This window comes from Nuphar pumila, unplaced genomic scaffold (assembly GCF_984573655.1).
Source record: "Nuphar pumila unplaced genomic scaffold, dmNupPumi1.hap1.1 HAP1_SCAFFOLD_1332, whole genome shotgun sequence".
Taxonomy (NCBI): domain Eukaryota; kingdom Viridiplantae; phylum Streptophyta; class Magnoliopsida; order Nymphaeales; family Nymphaeaceae; genus Nuphar; species Nuphar pumila.
In genome coordinates, this window is record NW_028323644.1 from 15,313 (window position 1) to 29,726 (window position 14,414).

Genomic DNA, 14,414 nt, shown 5'->3' on the forward strand with positions numbered 1-14,414 from the left:
CAGCAACCCAGCAAAAATGCCGCGACGCCCAAAAAACACAGAGGCAAGTGACACTATCAGTCCTTCCAAATCATGGACAGTTTTGCAACCGTCTATTGAGTGAAAATGATGTCCTCAGCATGGTGGTCAACTTTCCAATGCATTCTTAAATGTGGCAACTTGTTGCAACAAAGTCTCAACAGAAGAGGACAGACAGCCTCCCTTCAAAAGCTCCTCCAGACTCGGTAGCCTGCCGTTGCGGCACACCAGGATTTCTTCCATGATGCTGATCTGCTCAAGGGTGGGAGCTTTCCGATTGTGCAACTGCGCAGGAGGGTCGCACTGCGACATCAAGTAGTCGATGCACTCATCAGCGGAGCCTTTGAAATCAGACACGTCCATCATTGCCTGCACCCAAGGATGATGTAGCCTCCACCCGACACAACAAGCATGCATCATACAAAGGGTAGATGCGGCCTTGTCCTGACACGCATCAAAATGATAGACCCAGCCCACATGCAAATCTTGTGTGAATGTCAAACCAGATGTTTCTGCCGCCTGAATGACCCCAAACAACAATCAATAGTAGCAGCGCCATCCGCGCCACTGTGCGGCACATGGTAACCCTGCAACCAGGCACCCCAAAGTATATGAATTTCTGGGACCAAAAGGGGGTTGCGAGTTCTGGCACTGTAGACTGGACCTTGTGCATACAAAGGATCACTGCCATCAGATGCTTGTAGGGCAAGATACGGCTCATTGCCTCGAGTCTCAGAAATATCAACAGAGATGCAAGCAGGCAGTAAGATGCGCACTCTGAGGGGCACGAGGTGGTGTGCACACGGTAACTTGACGCGGCTGCCTTTACTGCTGCCAATATCGATCTGCAAAACGGCCCACTCGCTTGCGCGGCCGGTGCTGAAGGCTGCATGGATTGCTGCACAGCACCCTATCTCCACGTCCGCACCTGCCTTGAACTCAGCGGCCAGCATCAGAGCCAACCTGGCCTGCTGTTCTATTGTAGCTGTGTTCTCCGTACCCGACCCCTCATCCATGGGAGTGTCTTGTGTCCGCTGGGTTCGGCGCTTGAGGGCTGCATTCACCTTGGCTGCCTGCAAACATCCACCACATGGTGACGACACACGTTTCCTGTACGAACATGACGTGCCCTCACGTCTGCCAGATCCTCGCTCAATTGCTAAACCGGTTCTGCAATCCAAAAGCGACCGCTTCACTGACACGACCAAGACGATCCAAACATGCACACCAGCATTGGACAGCTAGCACGTCATTTACGAACGCACTCCCAAGTCACCTGCGACATTGGCAAGTGTGACCATTCCGAAGCTGCACTTGGATTGAATATCGTGAGGCAGTGTTGTCCAAGGGCCAAACCCCTACCAGAAATGGTTAGCAAATTCCACTGCAAGCTACCTTCATGTGGATTCGGTAGAGCAGTATGTTGCCAATGTCCATGTGCATGCGATTGTTTTGTAAAAAGATACACCATCATCATCAGTAGAAAGATATCGCAAGCACAAGGAAGCTAAGAGGACAAACCTCACGTAGTCCAGACTCAAATGCGCCGTGCATCTGCGCCGGGTATTTGTACGTAGTCGCTTCGCCCGCAAAGAACAGCCGGCCGTCCACGTTTGCAGCCATTTCGTGGTAATCAGCAGAGCCGTTGCACCCCGGCGGTACAGAGGAATAGCTCCCCAATGTCCAAGGGTCTTTGCTCCAGCGCGTGACAACGGCAGACAACGGGTTAGGTACGTTTACGTCAGGGTGGTAAGAGCGCAGGCGCTTCATGACGAGCTGCATGATGTCTGAATCCGACATTTTTTCGATGTCCAGCGCTGCCTGCCCTGCCACAAGCGCGGCTAGTAGGGGGCCACCAGACACTTCAGCCACGCAGTACCAGAGATACAGCAGCCCGGGTTCCTGCTCGTCTGGAACCATGTGACCAAAGGTGTCATGTGTGAGATCCCACCAGCGGAAGGGAAACAGCAGCACCACTTTGTTGAGCACGCCAAACCTGCATTGAACTGCCTGTCAACAGCTGCATGAAGCCGATGAAGCCGTGTCATCGCCACGCATCCCACTCCAAGAAACCATGAAACCATGCCGGGGCTTCATGCTACCAAGACCCACATGCTAGAAGAGCGTGCAATTCCTGCCTCAGCCAAAGCTTCATCAAGAGCCTGCCCTAACCCTCCATTGCTACATTTAGGACACGATGTCATCCACAAGCAGATTGGGTCATGCAGCCTGTTATGAAACGGACCGGTCCCGGTATGGCTGCGCGATTTGAAGAACGCAGACGACTGGCAAGTATTGAGTTGTGTCGCACCCAAACCGGTCAATAGCCTGTAATTTTGAGGCAGGAAGTGGAGGCTTGAAAAGGATTTTGCGCGCTTTCAGGACCCCAAGTGGCACTGTGACCACAACGGCGTCTGCACTAAGCGCCATACCAGATCCCGTCACAACAGTCACGCCATCGCTTCCATAGTGCACCTCCCTCACCGGTGTCTGATATAGGATGGGCAAACCTTTTGCCAACCCTTGCACCAAGCGCACATTTCCGCCTGCAGACCGACGAGCACGTCATTGCCAGCCGTCAACACGATCTCTGAGGCATTTTGCCAGTGAATGGTGATGATGTATCGTTTTACAACACTACCGCATCCACATGGACATTGGCAACTCCAAGAACTACTTGGGAATAGTGTCTACAGATTAAATAATGTGAAGCAGATACAACGAGTTGTACCATGTACATGGAGTCGACAAAGTACGTTTGCACAACCACAGGCGATCTGAGGGAGTATGATTGGCACAGGCATGCGTGCATCCTGGCACACCAGGCAGACAGGACGTATTCTCTATGCTAGGGGAGACAAGCCTCCATAGCATTTATTGTTGCCCGTCTTAGAGTTGCCAATGTCCATGTGGTTGCGGTAGTGTCGCAAAACGATACATCATCATTATCTTGCTTGAGCACAGGGCAGACACGACCTTGCAGACAAAGACCGTGGAGAAACGCGCCTGGCAGCCACACATGGGCACCATTGAACTCAAACTTGTCGTCATCAGCCCAGCGTGTAACGGAAAGGTCAGTTGCCAAAGCCGCAGCCGAGAATTCCGTGTTGGCATACATCCAGCGCAGAATGTTGCGGAGAGGGTGTCCCGCGGTGAGTTTGTCAGCGAGCTTCACCTTGAAGAACGTCCCCAGCGAGATGACCTCTGCAGTGTCAGCAGAGTAGTGCTGGTTGATCTCTGTTGTCGCGTTCTCGGCGATGCTCCATGCCTCGGATGCCTTCACGCCACGGGCAGTCTCAGCAGACGGTCACAGCCCGGGTGTTCAAGTAGTGCGTCAGCCGCAATCGATGAACATCATGATTGCGCAGACGTACATGAGCTTGTACTTGTTGACCGACATGGGGCCTGTTCTTGCCTCAGTTGCCTACGATTGGAATAGCATAAGAAAACCGACCAGAACAGAATCGTTGATCATGTGTGACATGCTCGTCCAGCCAGCTGGCGCATCTGCTAACGCCGCGAAGTATCGGCCGGCCGTCCACCAACCGACCTTCAACTTACATCCAAATCTGTTTTCTATGTATTCGTATCTGCGTGGACTCACCCTGTAGTGCTGTCTGAGTCAGACTACGAAGTGCCTGCCCTATCTCTCCATTCGACACAAACCAAAAAAATGCCGAATGCATCATGTGGAAACAGGCCTGGCCGAGCTGCCTGTGCCATGCCAGAACCTTGAAGCTTATTGCTGCATTGTTTAGGCAATGAATCATGGCATGTTGTGTGTTACACCCGCTTTGCTGGCAGATGCGGTGGACCGCATGTCACTGCAAGTGGCGCCTACGGCAGGCTGTACAGGGTCATGACTCACCTGAGCATCTGCGAGCGAATCAACAAGCTTTCCATGCTCGTGGTACAAAGGACAGTCATCGTTGCTTTCAGATGCGATGTGGTGCATGGGGATGCGAAGCTGTCGAGCAAGGACAGCCAGTGGATTGCCATCGATGCCAGTGATGACCGCACCGCCCAAGTCCCCAACAGCTTCTTGTCCCCCTCCCTGCACATCACCTGTCTTGAGAGGTATGCGATGCACCTTGCAGCGTTGTCCGTATTTGCGTTCATGGGCCATTGCGGGTGCCACTTCAATGGCGCCCAACAGCAGCACACGAGTGGTGACAACATCTAAAAGATGTATGAAACCCGCGTACCCAACAACTCCGACCGTCTGTGGCAATTGCGCGCCAGCACATCCAGCAATGCACTGCACTGCCCTGTCGGTTCCCACCCGTGATCTTCTTGTGCGACAATCAAGAGACGGCAGAGAATGGGCCTGCACTTAAGCCGAACTCATGCCGGTCATTGTGGGGCATCGCTTCTTATCTTTTTCCACTGCAAGAGCCATAGTTGATATGTCGGACTTCCATGGGTACCGTCATGACGAACGACATGATTCTGGACCCCACCAATGGGATGGCGATGCATGCTGGGCACATGCTGGGCAATTGGCTGTTTCTTTTTCATGAGCCTTTGTGGGAGCCTGCATGGTCAAGCGCTCAAAATGGAAAAGAGGATGCTAAATAGCTGTGAACAAGGGCGTGTCGCCATTGTAAGACTTGTAAGATTTGTCGGCGGCGCCGACTGAAGTGGACGGCGCTAGGTACTGTGGATAATGGCATGGTATACCAACAGCCTAGGATGGGAGGAACCTCACCTCTAGGCGCAACGTATGGACACGCCCACCCGCTCTCTCTTGTGCTTCCAAGACCACTACCTTGTACCCAAATGCCACAAGCTGCCTAGCTGCTGCCAAGCCAGCAAGACCAGCTCCAATGACTACCACGCTACCAACTGGTGCAGGACCCTGCCCATCGTTACTTTGCGGCTTGGAGCTGCTTTCTCTCGGTGCTGCTGTAAAGTTTATGAAGCCAAAGGAATTGAGGAATGCCCACGCGATTTCCCCAAACACGGCCAGGGCAGGTGGTAACAGGGCCACAGCACTGCTGAGGGACAGTTGCCGGTCTACATTTCCACGCCAAGCGCTCAGTATGAGATTCCGGGCCTGCACATGCAATACGTCTAGGACTGTCGTACAGAGACAGAGCAGCCTTTGGATCCGTTCAAAGTGCAGTACAAGACGTCCGAGTCCGCAATACTGTCAATCACAGGATTGAGGCCCAATGGGCCGTTCTGCTGGCCTGTTAACTTTCTTTTCATTTGGATTTGGACCCACTATACCCTGTGCCGCTGAGCTGGCTGACCATCATGATGATCATGGCCGTGTTTCATGTGCCCTAGACCCAAGCGTTTGGATGCAAGGTTAAAAACGAGAGAATCGGACAAAAATCTCTAGGTTGCAAGATACCACACCAAATTACATGACGACTTGGTCAGATTGCGCTAAGAACCCTGAATAAGGTGGGTTCTGAACAGGAGTGGTCACAACTTGACAACCAAGGCCGGTAGTCTAAACACTCGCTTGATCCACACATATTCCGTTGCCACAGATATGTACGGTACGTCACTAAGACCAATAACGGTAACGGCAAGCAGGTCAGGTGCACCCTATGTGCTGCGTCTTTGTTGGTGAATGACCTGGTGGCGAATGGATTCGTTTGTCAGGGCAAGAGGGTAAGGCCAGTACCGTTATATACTTCTCAATGTCCTGAGTGGAGGTGGTGGCTGGAAGCAGAGGTTCTTCCTCCTCGGACAACCCATAAAGGTGCACGTCGCTAGCGACATCCGCGGCAGCTTGAGACCGGGCAGCAGTGACTCCAAACATGGCATACACTCATGAATTGTACTGCTAAGTGAGGCGGTCTACGTGGCTCGCTGTAAGTGCCAGCGCAACGTCTGACTTGATGCACGACAAGAGGGGGAATGTTACATACGAACGCCCCTGACGATGCCATGTGCCAGCCGCGGTGAATAACGGGTGTTGATTTCGGATTCAAGACGGTTCACATGGTGGCGTGTAAAGCGATGCGCACTGGACATCACATGATCATCGAAGACATCGCTTGCTAGTTACGGCTCCTTCGCACACAACCTGTGCATGTGGATGGACAGGATGGCATCCGTTGTCTACGATACACGCAGAATATGAGATCATCATGCTCGTTGATTTGGCCAACGCGCGAATGTGGCGTGGTGACTATCTGGGGATAGGATGCGCTTCAACTGCAAGTGCGAGAGAATCTGGGGTACGGCATGGCTCATACTGCAAGGAGGAGGTCCACGCGTAACAATAAATGTACGTAAGCGTTGCAGCATCGGCGATTGCTGCTGCGAGGTCCATTCAGGGCTTTCCAAGGCTTCGTAAGGGACTGAGGCAGCACATTGTAGCACCTTGAACCCATCATTGTTGACGAGCATTGTATTGGCATTCGTGTGTCAAAGAGCGTATTCGCATACTTGCCTGACGTTCTCAAAGCTTTGTTTCGTGTTCACCCAACGGTTCCGACAATGGCACATTACGGTGATGGGCAGCCTTGCGGTGTGGACTTTCGCCCAGCTCAGCATCAGCATTAATTCGGGCAGGCGCATTCCCTTGTCGGGCACTCTACGTCCTGTCGTGCTCGGAGTTTAGTACTATGTCATAACCCCAAATGGTAGGTGGACCTCTCTGCCTATAGATGACTTCAGGTCTTTCTTCGCATGTTTGAGAACGTGCAGTGCCTACTTGTTCTATGAAGGGGTTGGCTTTGGCATCGGCCGGTTCTTGTGGTGCGTTCCTGATATTTCCCTTCGGCCTCTATGACGCGCAGCAGTGACACAATGGAACTTGTCATAAGCAGCACCCAGTGTCATCTGGCATAATATGCGTGCGCACGAAAGGCTTTGCTGGAAATGTCGGTTTCTTGCCCATGTTCTATACGCAATGTCATTCTTATATATCTCGAACCTATTGAATGCTGTTTCCAGGTTCTCTTCCTTCGCTCTTTGGTGAAGTGGCGTTCCGTTGCATTAACACATTCTCTGCCATATTTCATGAACGACGTGTTAGTCAATCTTCTAGTTCACGTATGACTATGATGCGAAGTTCTCGAGAGCTTTTCTGAAAATTGTCAGATGACATGAAGCGCCTGCATGGTGCGGCGTGGGTACCATTGCTATATGTGTCAGCTCGTGGTTCAGCACGTCGTTAGATCACGCTGTCTTGAGAATGACGTCCAAGCTTCTAGCACATAAGTGGTCCAATGCAACGGAGCTTGTGTTAGACATGCAAAATGTTCATCCCACGCGGATTTGCTGCTCATGGTGCGGCGTCTCGCAAGTTTAGCAGGTAAGGGTGCCCGCCTCGTTCGGAACCAATCGCATCTGCGCACGCAAATGGCATACTAATGCAATTAAGTTTGTACAGCATGCATCGCCTTCCAAGCCTCGGATAGTATCGTATTGTGCGCCACAACCTTACAGCTGTTTAACACACAACGAAGGAATTGCTGCCGTGCACGCCTGCGAACATGCTTACCATATATGTATGTGGCCTTTGTTACAGAAATTCGAAGCAAGTTTATCTCGTTCGTACATTTCATCAAGGCATTTGCGCATGCCAATGGTTGGTACAGTCTCGCTGTCGTTGCATGCCATGTCGAATATCGCATACCACTCGAGCTGTACAGTAATGGCTTCGGCGCGATACGTAGTACTTGTTAACGATGATTCAACTCGTTGCCTCGTCTGTTCTGATCGCCCCCCTTGCTCCAAATTTCCGCGGTCGTGTTGTAGCCCATTGGATACGTTTTACCTTGGTGTCTTTCAGCCAGACCCACCGCGATAGTGGTCATGACCCATGCATTACCAACCTCATGCCCGGGGCTCCGAAAGTATCAGTCAAATCATTATCAGCGGTTTGTTTTGATGGGATTTGTGTTTGGATCTGTCAGCTCAAGTATACAGCAAGAGCACCTCGTCAGTGGGGCGGCGCTGCTTTGAGGTGAACAACCTTGCATGGGCATCGCATAGCTCGCCGTTGCTGGTGAACAGAAGAGGTTTGAAGACAAATGTTTCTTGTCTCATCCAGGTACTGGAGATTTATCAACGTCCAGTGTTTATAAACGCAACGAGGGCGCACACCGACATTCTGTAGGTTCGTAGATCGGACTGTACAGGCGCCAGTAATTACGGATATGCATTCTTTATTTCACGGCTGGTAGTAATCAGCCTCGACAGCCGCTTTCTTGCGCTTTTTTGATTGTTGACCTTTCGCTGGCCTCCCATGCAAGGATGCGTTGTGCCATTATACATGTTCAATACAATCACATACATGTTGGCCTGATACGACAGATCATTCATGTCACAGTTGATGTCTACCAGCTAAAAGTTTTGAGTTTATCTTTTAATTTGATAGTTTCTCTGATTGTCTGATGGTGTTTTGTTGCCCATCATGGGAAGTTGACTGGTTCGAACGGTCCTGTCAGTCAGATCCACGAAACCTGTGTGTCCGCTGAGCTGTGCAAGCAGCGACTACGCTTTCAGAAAGTGCATGAATGGATGGAGGAATTCTAGAACTTGTTTTGCCACCTCGTGTGTGGCAAGGTGCAATACCTTGAATCGACGTCCAGCTCCTAGTGATGCTATATATGCGAATTGCCATGGACTGCATCAGATGCGTACCAGACGAGTTGCTGGTCCTGTTTTTACTGTCACTGGCCACCCTGGTCTGATAGGCTGCCACTGATGCAGGACTGCGATAGCAGGAGCTGGCCATGGATCAGACGCGGATGGAGCATTCGTTGATCAACAGCATCGACGAATGCAACGCAAATCGGAAATGGCACGAGAGCGTGGACCTGTTCACGGCGGCGACGATGCAAGGCATCCCGCTCTCCACTCGACTGTGCAATGCTGGGCTGCTGGCCTACAGCAAGCTGAGTCGTGCGAATGAAGCAGTCGCCCTGCTCTTTGCGATGAAGGAGCAGGGCGTGTCTCCAGATTTGGACTCTTTTGGCCGAGCGATTGCCGCTTGCGTCAAGGCAAAGGAGTGGGAGCAAACCCTGGAGGTGTTTGCGAGTCTGCAGGATGAGGACCTTCAACCTGGCACTGTATTGTACAACTCGGCGCTCATGGCCTGCTCCAATGGTATGGTGTCCATCTTTGACAACATCCTTTTTCCTCACGACTCGTTCATATCTTGGTTAACCCGCGGGGGTTGGATCTTGCAAGATGCATGATGACATCACATCAACTGAGGCATTCTGGATTGCACGAGGCACAGCAAGTCTGAGCAAGAGTGCCACTGGTGCTTTGTCATATTGGTCTAATTCCATATTGGTATAATTCGGCCGGAGGCCGACTACCCGCGAAGATTTACGACAAAATCAGCCGGTTTTTGCTCGAAATAGGTGGTTCTACAGGCTATCTCGAGCCTTTCTAGGCGTCAGCGCTGCGCTTTGGCGGTGTGCTTTGCCGTGAATGGTTATACTGTGGTGAAACGATGGATCGTGTGGAAAGAAACGACGTGTTTGCGTACGCGATGGCCCAGGCTGGAAAGCAGCATTTTTAGGCCAAACGCGTTGCTGTCTTGACGGGGACGCAAACTTTCAGACGTGTTTTTGGTTTAAAAGATGGTCCAGAAGAATGCGTCGCCCGTGCGCTTTGCGACGAACAGAAAACATCACTTATGAAATTTCTTGACTCCTACCGTCTTCGCTGATTGGACACGATGTGTGATGGCAGAACACGGGACGAAACTGGCTTTGCGGACTTTCAGAACTGTTCATGACCCACATCCATGGTTTGAGCGACTGTATCGGAACGGCGGAGGATGGGCGTCGATTAAAAACGGGGAAAACTTCATTTGCATTCAGTGCATGTTATTCTGGCTTTGTTGATTGGAAGTAAGCACGCTTTGGCTACGTATCCGACCAAACATGGTTATGGAAACTTTCAGACGGGTGTATGGTGATGCGAAGTTGCACGAAGCCACGGTGCCACAGCAGACTTTGCACATACACACACGTAGGAGATGAGCGGACTCAAAATGATGGTTTGCTGAGGAGGGAACAAAGCATGGTAACCTGGGATACCGAAAATGCATCCCGTAATACCAAATGTTCTTCGAGTGGTACATTTCTCGAGCTGCCGTTCTCTGCGTACTTCGTTCAGTACTTGCATCTTGTCGCATCACCTGATTTCGCATCTTACATTTCTCGAGATTACTTTCTCCACGTACTTCGCTGTTCAGTATTTTGCGACTGAGGACAGCGCGGGTGCATGTGCTTTTGGAGAACATGCTCACTTGCCTGCCTATTTGATAGGCTGTCTTGTCTACGGGAGATGGTGGTCTTGTCTCTGTCGAACGACGAAAACATCTCCATTCCTTTGCAATAGTGGCACTAACAAAGCCGCGATCGAGGCCTCCTGCCCAGCTGTTGAAAACAGCGACTGATTCCATGCTGGTGATGTATGCCGAACAGCTGCTGTGCTTTCAGCACGCACGGTGCATGCGTGCGTGAAAGCAAGGCATGTCGTTTGTGTCAATTGCAAGTCCATATCTGTGTCCATTGCCCAAATCCGCATGTCATTTAATGGGCCCTCATCAGCTTCATTTCTGATCAGGATTCAAAGAAAACGGAAGTGACAATGTCAGTTGGTCTTTTGAATTGTAGCAGGCACTCCTTGTGGATGGATGCGGTACTGCTGTAAGAGATACATCAGCAATCTCTGCATGCAGTTCTTTGACTGCCACAGTGAGCCATGGGGGTATGGCTTATAGGGTATGTTCCGACGAGGGTCAGTTGTTTAACAGCTGCATCCACGCATGTGCAGTTGGGAAGCTAGACCTGGCAGAAGAACTCTTCCAGCAAGCGACTCGTACAGGTGGCGCTAGCGCGCCAGATATTGTGACTCACACTTGCATGCTGAGTGTTTATTCGCAGCGAGGACATTGGTGGAGGGCGCTGCGCCTCTACAAGGCCGACGTTTTGCCACACATGGTGCGGTTTATGAGCGCCAACAGCTTACAACATCCATGTGGCAGCCAGCTAAATGGCTGTGTAGGCATGCTGCCGTCTCCAAGCTGCGGCCAATCATGCCCATGCAAGCAGTGCACGCCGTCACTAATGCCTTGTGCAAGTGTGTCATGCAAGAGACAGTGCGCATTGACCATGCTTTTGGTCGATCTGTATGCGCTGTGATACAGATTGACCAATTGACACTGATACGGGGTGATACAGATTGCATTGGTGGAACCTCGTGCATCTTGTTTTTTTGAAATTGCTTGGTAGAGCGCATTGCTTGCAAACTTTCAGCGATTGATCCGGACACAAGTGTCTGCTTCCTCCATAGCATCACATCCTCCTAGCAAAGTATGCTCAACATTAGGCCGCCCCAGATTGCGGTGCGATCGCAATTTACATGTCGCTTTTGTTGGAGGACAGTTCATGACATCCAGGTATCCTCATTTTGCACTGAAGAGCTTCTTAACGCTGTCGTGCCCCACACCTTGGATACTCATGGTCTCTCTTATAATTTGTGCCTGTGCAGCACCATGGCATCTCTCTCCTAATTGTCAGGGGTTTTCCTTTCGATCAAGCACCAGGCTGCCAAACGCAACTGCTGGAGTGTAGTTTGTCGTGTGCAGGCTCCTGACGTAATTTTCATGCTCACGATACTTGAAACTCTGTGGCATTCTGGTAGCCTGACGGCGATGCGACATGCCGTCATAATCTTCCGTGACGCTCGACGGGCTGGGCACCTGTACCATGTCACACCTTACACTGGAGGTGCCCCGGAGCTATCTCTACACAGCTCCACCGTAGCTTCCTGCGAGCTTCACCTGTATACCTGGTTCACTATGCTTAGGTACGCCATCCAGTGCGCCAAAGCATGCATGGATGATCTGTCCTGTGCTTGATTGAGCACCTTGCCTTTCGGTGCATGCGCGAAGGCGAAACCTCTCGAAAGCAAGCTTACAAACTTGGTTACACTTGTTAGATCTGCTTTTTGGATTCAAATTTTCGCATCCCGCCAGCTCACATGCGCAAACAATTGTAGTCTCCTCCGCCCCCTTGATGGTGGCTTGATTTATGGCGTCAGTTTAACTTGCTTCTATTGACAAATAACCCGCCAACTATTACCGATCCTTGTATCATATTGCATGTCCACATCCAAGGTTGTGAGTCAAGATGCATGACAGACACCGGCTGAATTGCATGGGACGAGATGCTTGACATCAGGGAGTCGCGACCCGAGGCGTGCCGTTGAATGTGATGCTGTCTATGTTCAGGAGCTGGATTAGACGGACAAAGCAGGAGCTGCCCAACGTGCGCGTATTCTTTGTGAAGCGCGTTCGGACGTTTGCTGTTCGATTCTCAGATGTGATCGCCGCGCGGATGCGTGGACTAGGCTGCGAGGCAACCTTTGCAGACGTGTCGAGCGCAAACCCCAGCCTCCACTGGAGTGGCTCAGCCATGACTGCTTTCCTGACCTCCGACTGCAAGTTTTTAGATCTGCTAGACCCTGATCTGCCGGACGAACTCATGCTGGAGAGCATTTTAGATAACCATGGCCGCTCTGCTCAGGTGTGTTTCCTCCATCTGCCAGGTCTGTAGATGATAGAGTCAGTCTACCTTGCAGAAGAGGGTTGCATGCGTTCCTCGTGACAGCTTTCGTTTTACGTCATGATCGGCAGTATTTTATGTCAGCTTGATTCATATCATGCAGACAGCGTCTTTGTAACAAAGTTGCTGTTAAGCCAACGGTTCTGGCCACGGCCTTGGCTGCAGTTTTGTGATGATGTAGTGTGCTTTTTACCACATTACCGCATGCTCGTGGACATCTATTCTCCAAGTACTACTTGAAATACGCTCTGCTACTATTTCCATCACACAATGTTGTCAGCTGATTGAACCAATACATTTCGCGGGGGGCCCAGACACTGTCACGCTGCACGAGAGCGGCTGTGCACCATGGAATGGACGCTGTGTGGCAAGATCACCGGCAATGCTGCAGGTAGAAGCGCGCGCGGCCGTAGAGATGGCACAGCAAGGGCTAAGGGTTGGCTCACGCATGTTCCAAGACCTCCTCCAGCAGGAGGTGGCCCTGCACTTTGAGCTGGCGGAGCAAGCAGAGCAGATTTTTCGCAGCGAAGACGTCCGCCACGTGGACGCTTCCGCAATGCCTGCCGCATACTTGGAACAGCGCCCCTCCGTAGTTGCGTTCATTGACGCTGCCACCAAGACGATTGAATGTGGGGTGCGCTACCATGCTGCCGCCTCAACACAAGCTTTTGTGGACGCTGTCACAAACACCATTGAATGTGGGGTATGCTGCCATCCAGCCTGTCAGCGTGGCTGCCAGTGTCTCGTAAGGCAGTGATGAAGGCTTCACACTGCAGAACGCTCGCCAGCACCCATTAGTCCTTGTGCGGCTGTTTGGATACGGGCGCATGACCATTATCCTGACGCGGCTTGCAGGAGCAGCTTGCTTGTGAAAGCCTGGCGATGTTGCATGCTTGACAGGATTGAGGTAGCGTACAAGGTGGTTTGCACTTCGCGGCACTGCTTTGAGTTGCCAGTATGTCTGTGTGTTCGTCCCCAGGTTGCTCAGGTTCTGACCTCAACCCATGCAATGTAAGGTACCTTCACCTCACAACCCATGCAACAAAAGGTAGCTTTACAATGCCCTTCAATGCTGTGATGGCACTATGATGATAGGGGATGCTCTTTCCACATTGAATAGTCAATGCTTGCGGCAGCTTCTGCACGACTGCACTGACACATGTCCTCTGTGTTGCCAGCATGTTCACACAACCTCACAGCCAAACCAGAAGTCATGCACGGGAGTTGATCTGCAGCACGCTCGGCGTCAGTGCACTTATGATGCTGTGGTGGCTGGAGCGCAATGCTTGAAGGTTCTGGTGTCCACTGTCAATCGTGCATGGAATAGCACACTTGCCCTCATCGATGTGCATCCCTGTGCTCCCAAGGGATGCTCGCATTTCACTGTGTTTCCTTCACCATATCATGGCTGCAAGTTGCTTGCAGATACTTGAAGTACACAACGGCCTCGCGTTGCTCGACCACCTCATGTCCTCAGGCGAGATGGATTTGACTGACAGCCTGATGTCCACCGACATCTCAGTGGCACTGCTCGTATGCACTGCTGCCTGCCTGCCGCACCCTACATCAGTGGTGCAACGCATGCAGCGCATTTTAGAGCGGGGGGACTCCGGCACGCTCAGCAAGTGCATTGGTCTACTGTGGCTAGTGTGCTCCCGTGCGCACTCAGCGGGTGGAGGAGCACGTGATGCGCCACCGCCCTCTGACAAGCCAAAACCACGCAGTGCGGATGCCATCCCGCAGCGACCGGCTACATCTGCCTTGGGCCCTCGCGCTCACACGGCTGTCCGCAGCACTGGACAGCTCGACCTCGGCTCGTTGATGCCCATGCACGGC

General features: G+C 51.8%; 1 protein-coding gene across 1 annotated transcript; it reads right to left on the reverse strand.

Moving 5' to 3' along the window:
• Positions 1–2,250: 2,250 nt before the first annotated feature.
• LOC149809364 (lysine-specific histone demethylase 1 homolog 3-like) lies at positions 2,251–5,794 on the reverse strand. The gene is made up of 7 exons (XM_089994863.1): positions 5,657–5,794; positions 4,787–5,074; positions 3,887–4,345; positions 3,389–3,442; positions 2,957–3,295; positions 2,750–2,831; positions 2,251–2,564 (listed from the first exon to the last, which is right to left on the reverse strand). Exons 1-7 carry the CDS (start codon positions 5,792–5,794, stop codon positions 2,251–2,253), a joined length of 1,674 nt encoding a protein of 557 aa, XP_089850989.1.
• Between the last annotated feature and the right edge of the window lie 8,620 nt (positions 5,795–14,414).

Bases quoted from the DNA above. Each gene is read 5' to 3' on its own strand.
- LOC149809364 (XM_089994863.1), bottom strand. From the start codon at position 5,794: ATGTTTGGAGTCACTGCTGCCCGGTCTCAAGCTGCCGCGGATGTCGCT. The intron at 3,296-3,388 runs GTCTGCGCAATC...CGTGGCGTGAAG, and splicing joins ACAAGTACAAGCTCATGTAC to GCATCCGAGGCATGGAGCAT. The intron at 2,565-2,749 runs GTACAACTCGTT...GTCGGTCTGCAG, and splicing joins TTGTCGACTCCATGTACATG to GCGGAAATGTGCGCTTGGTG.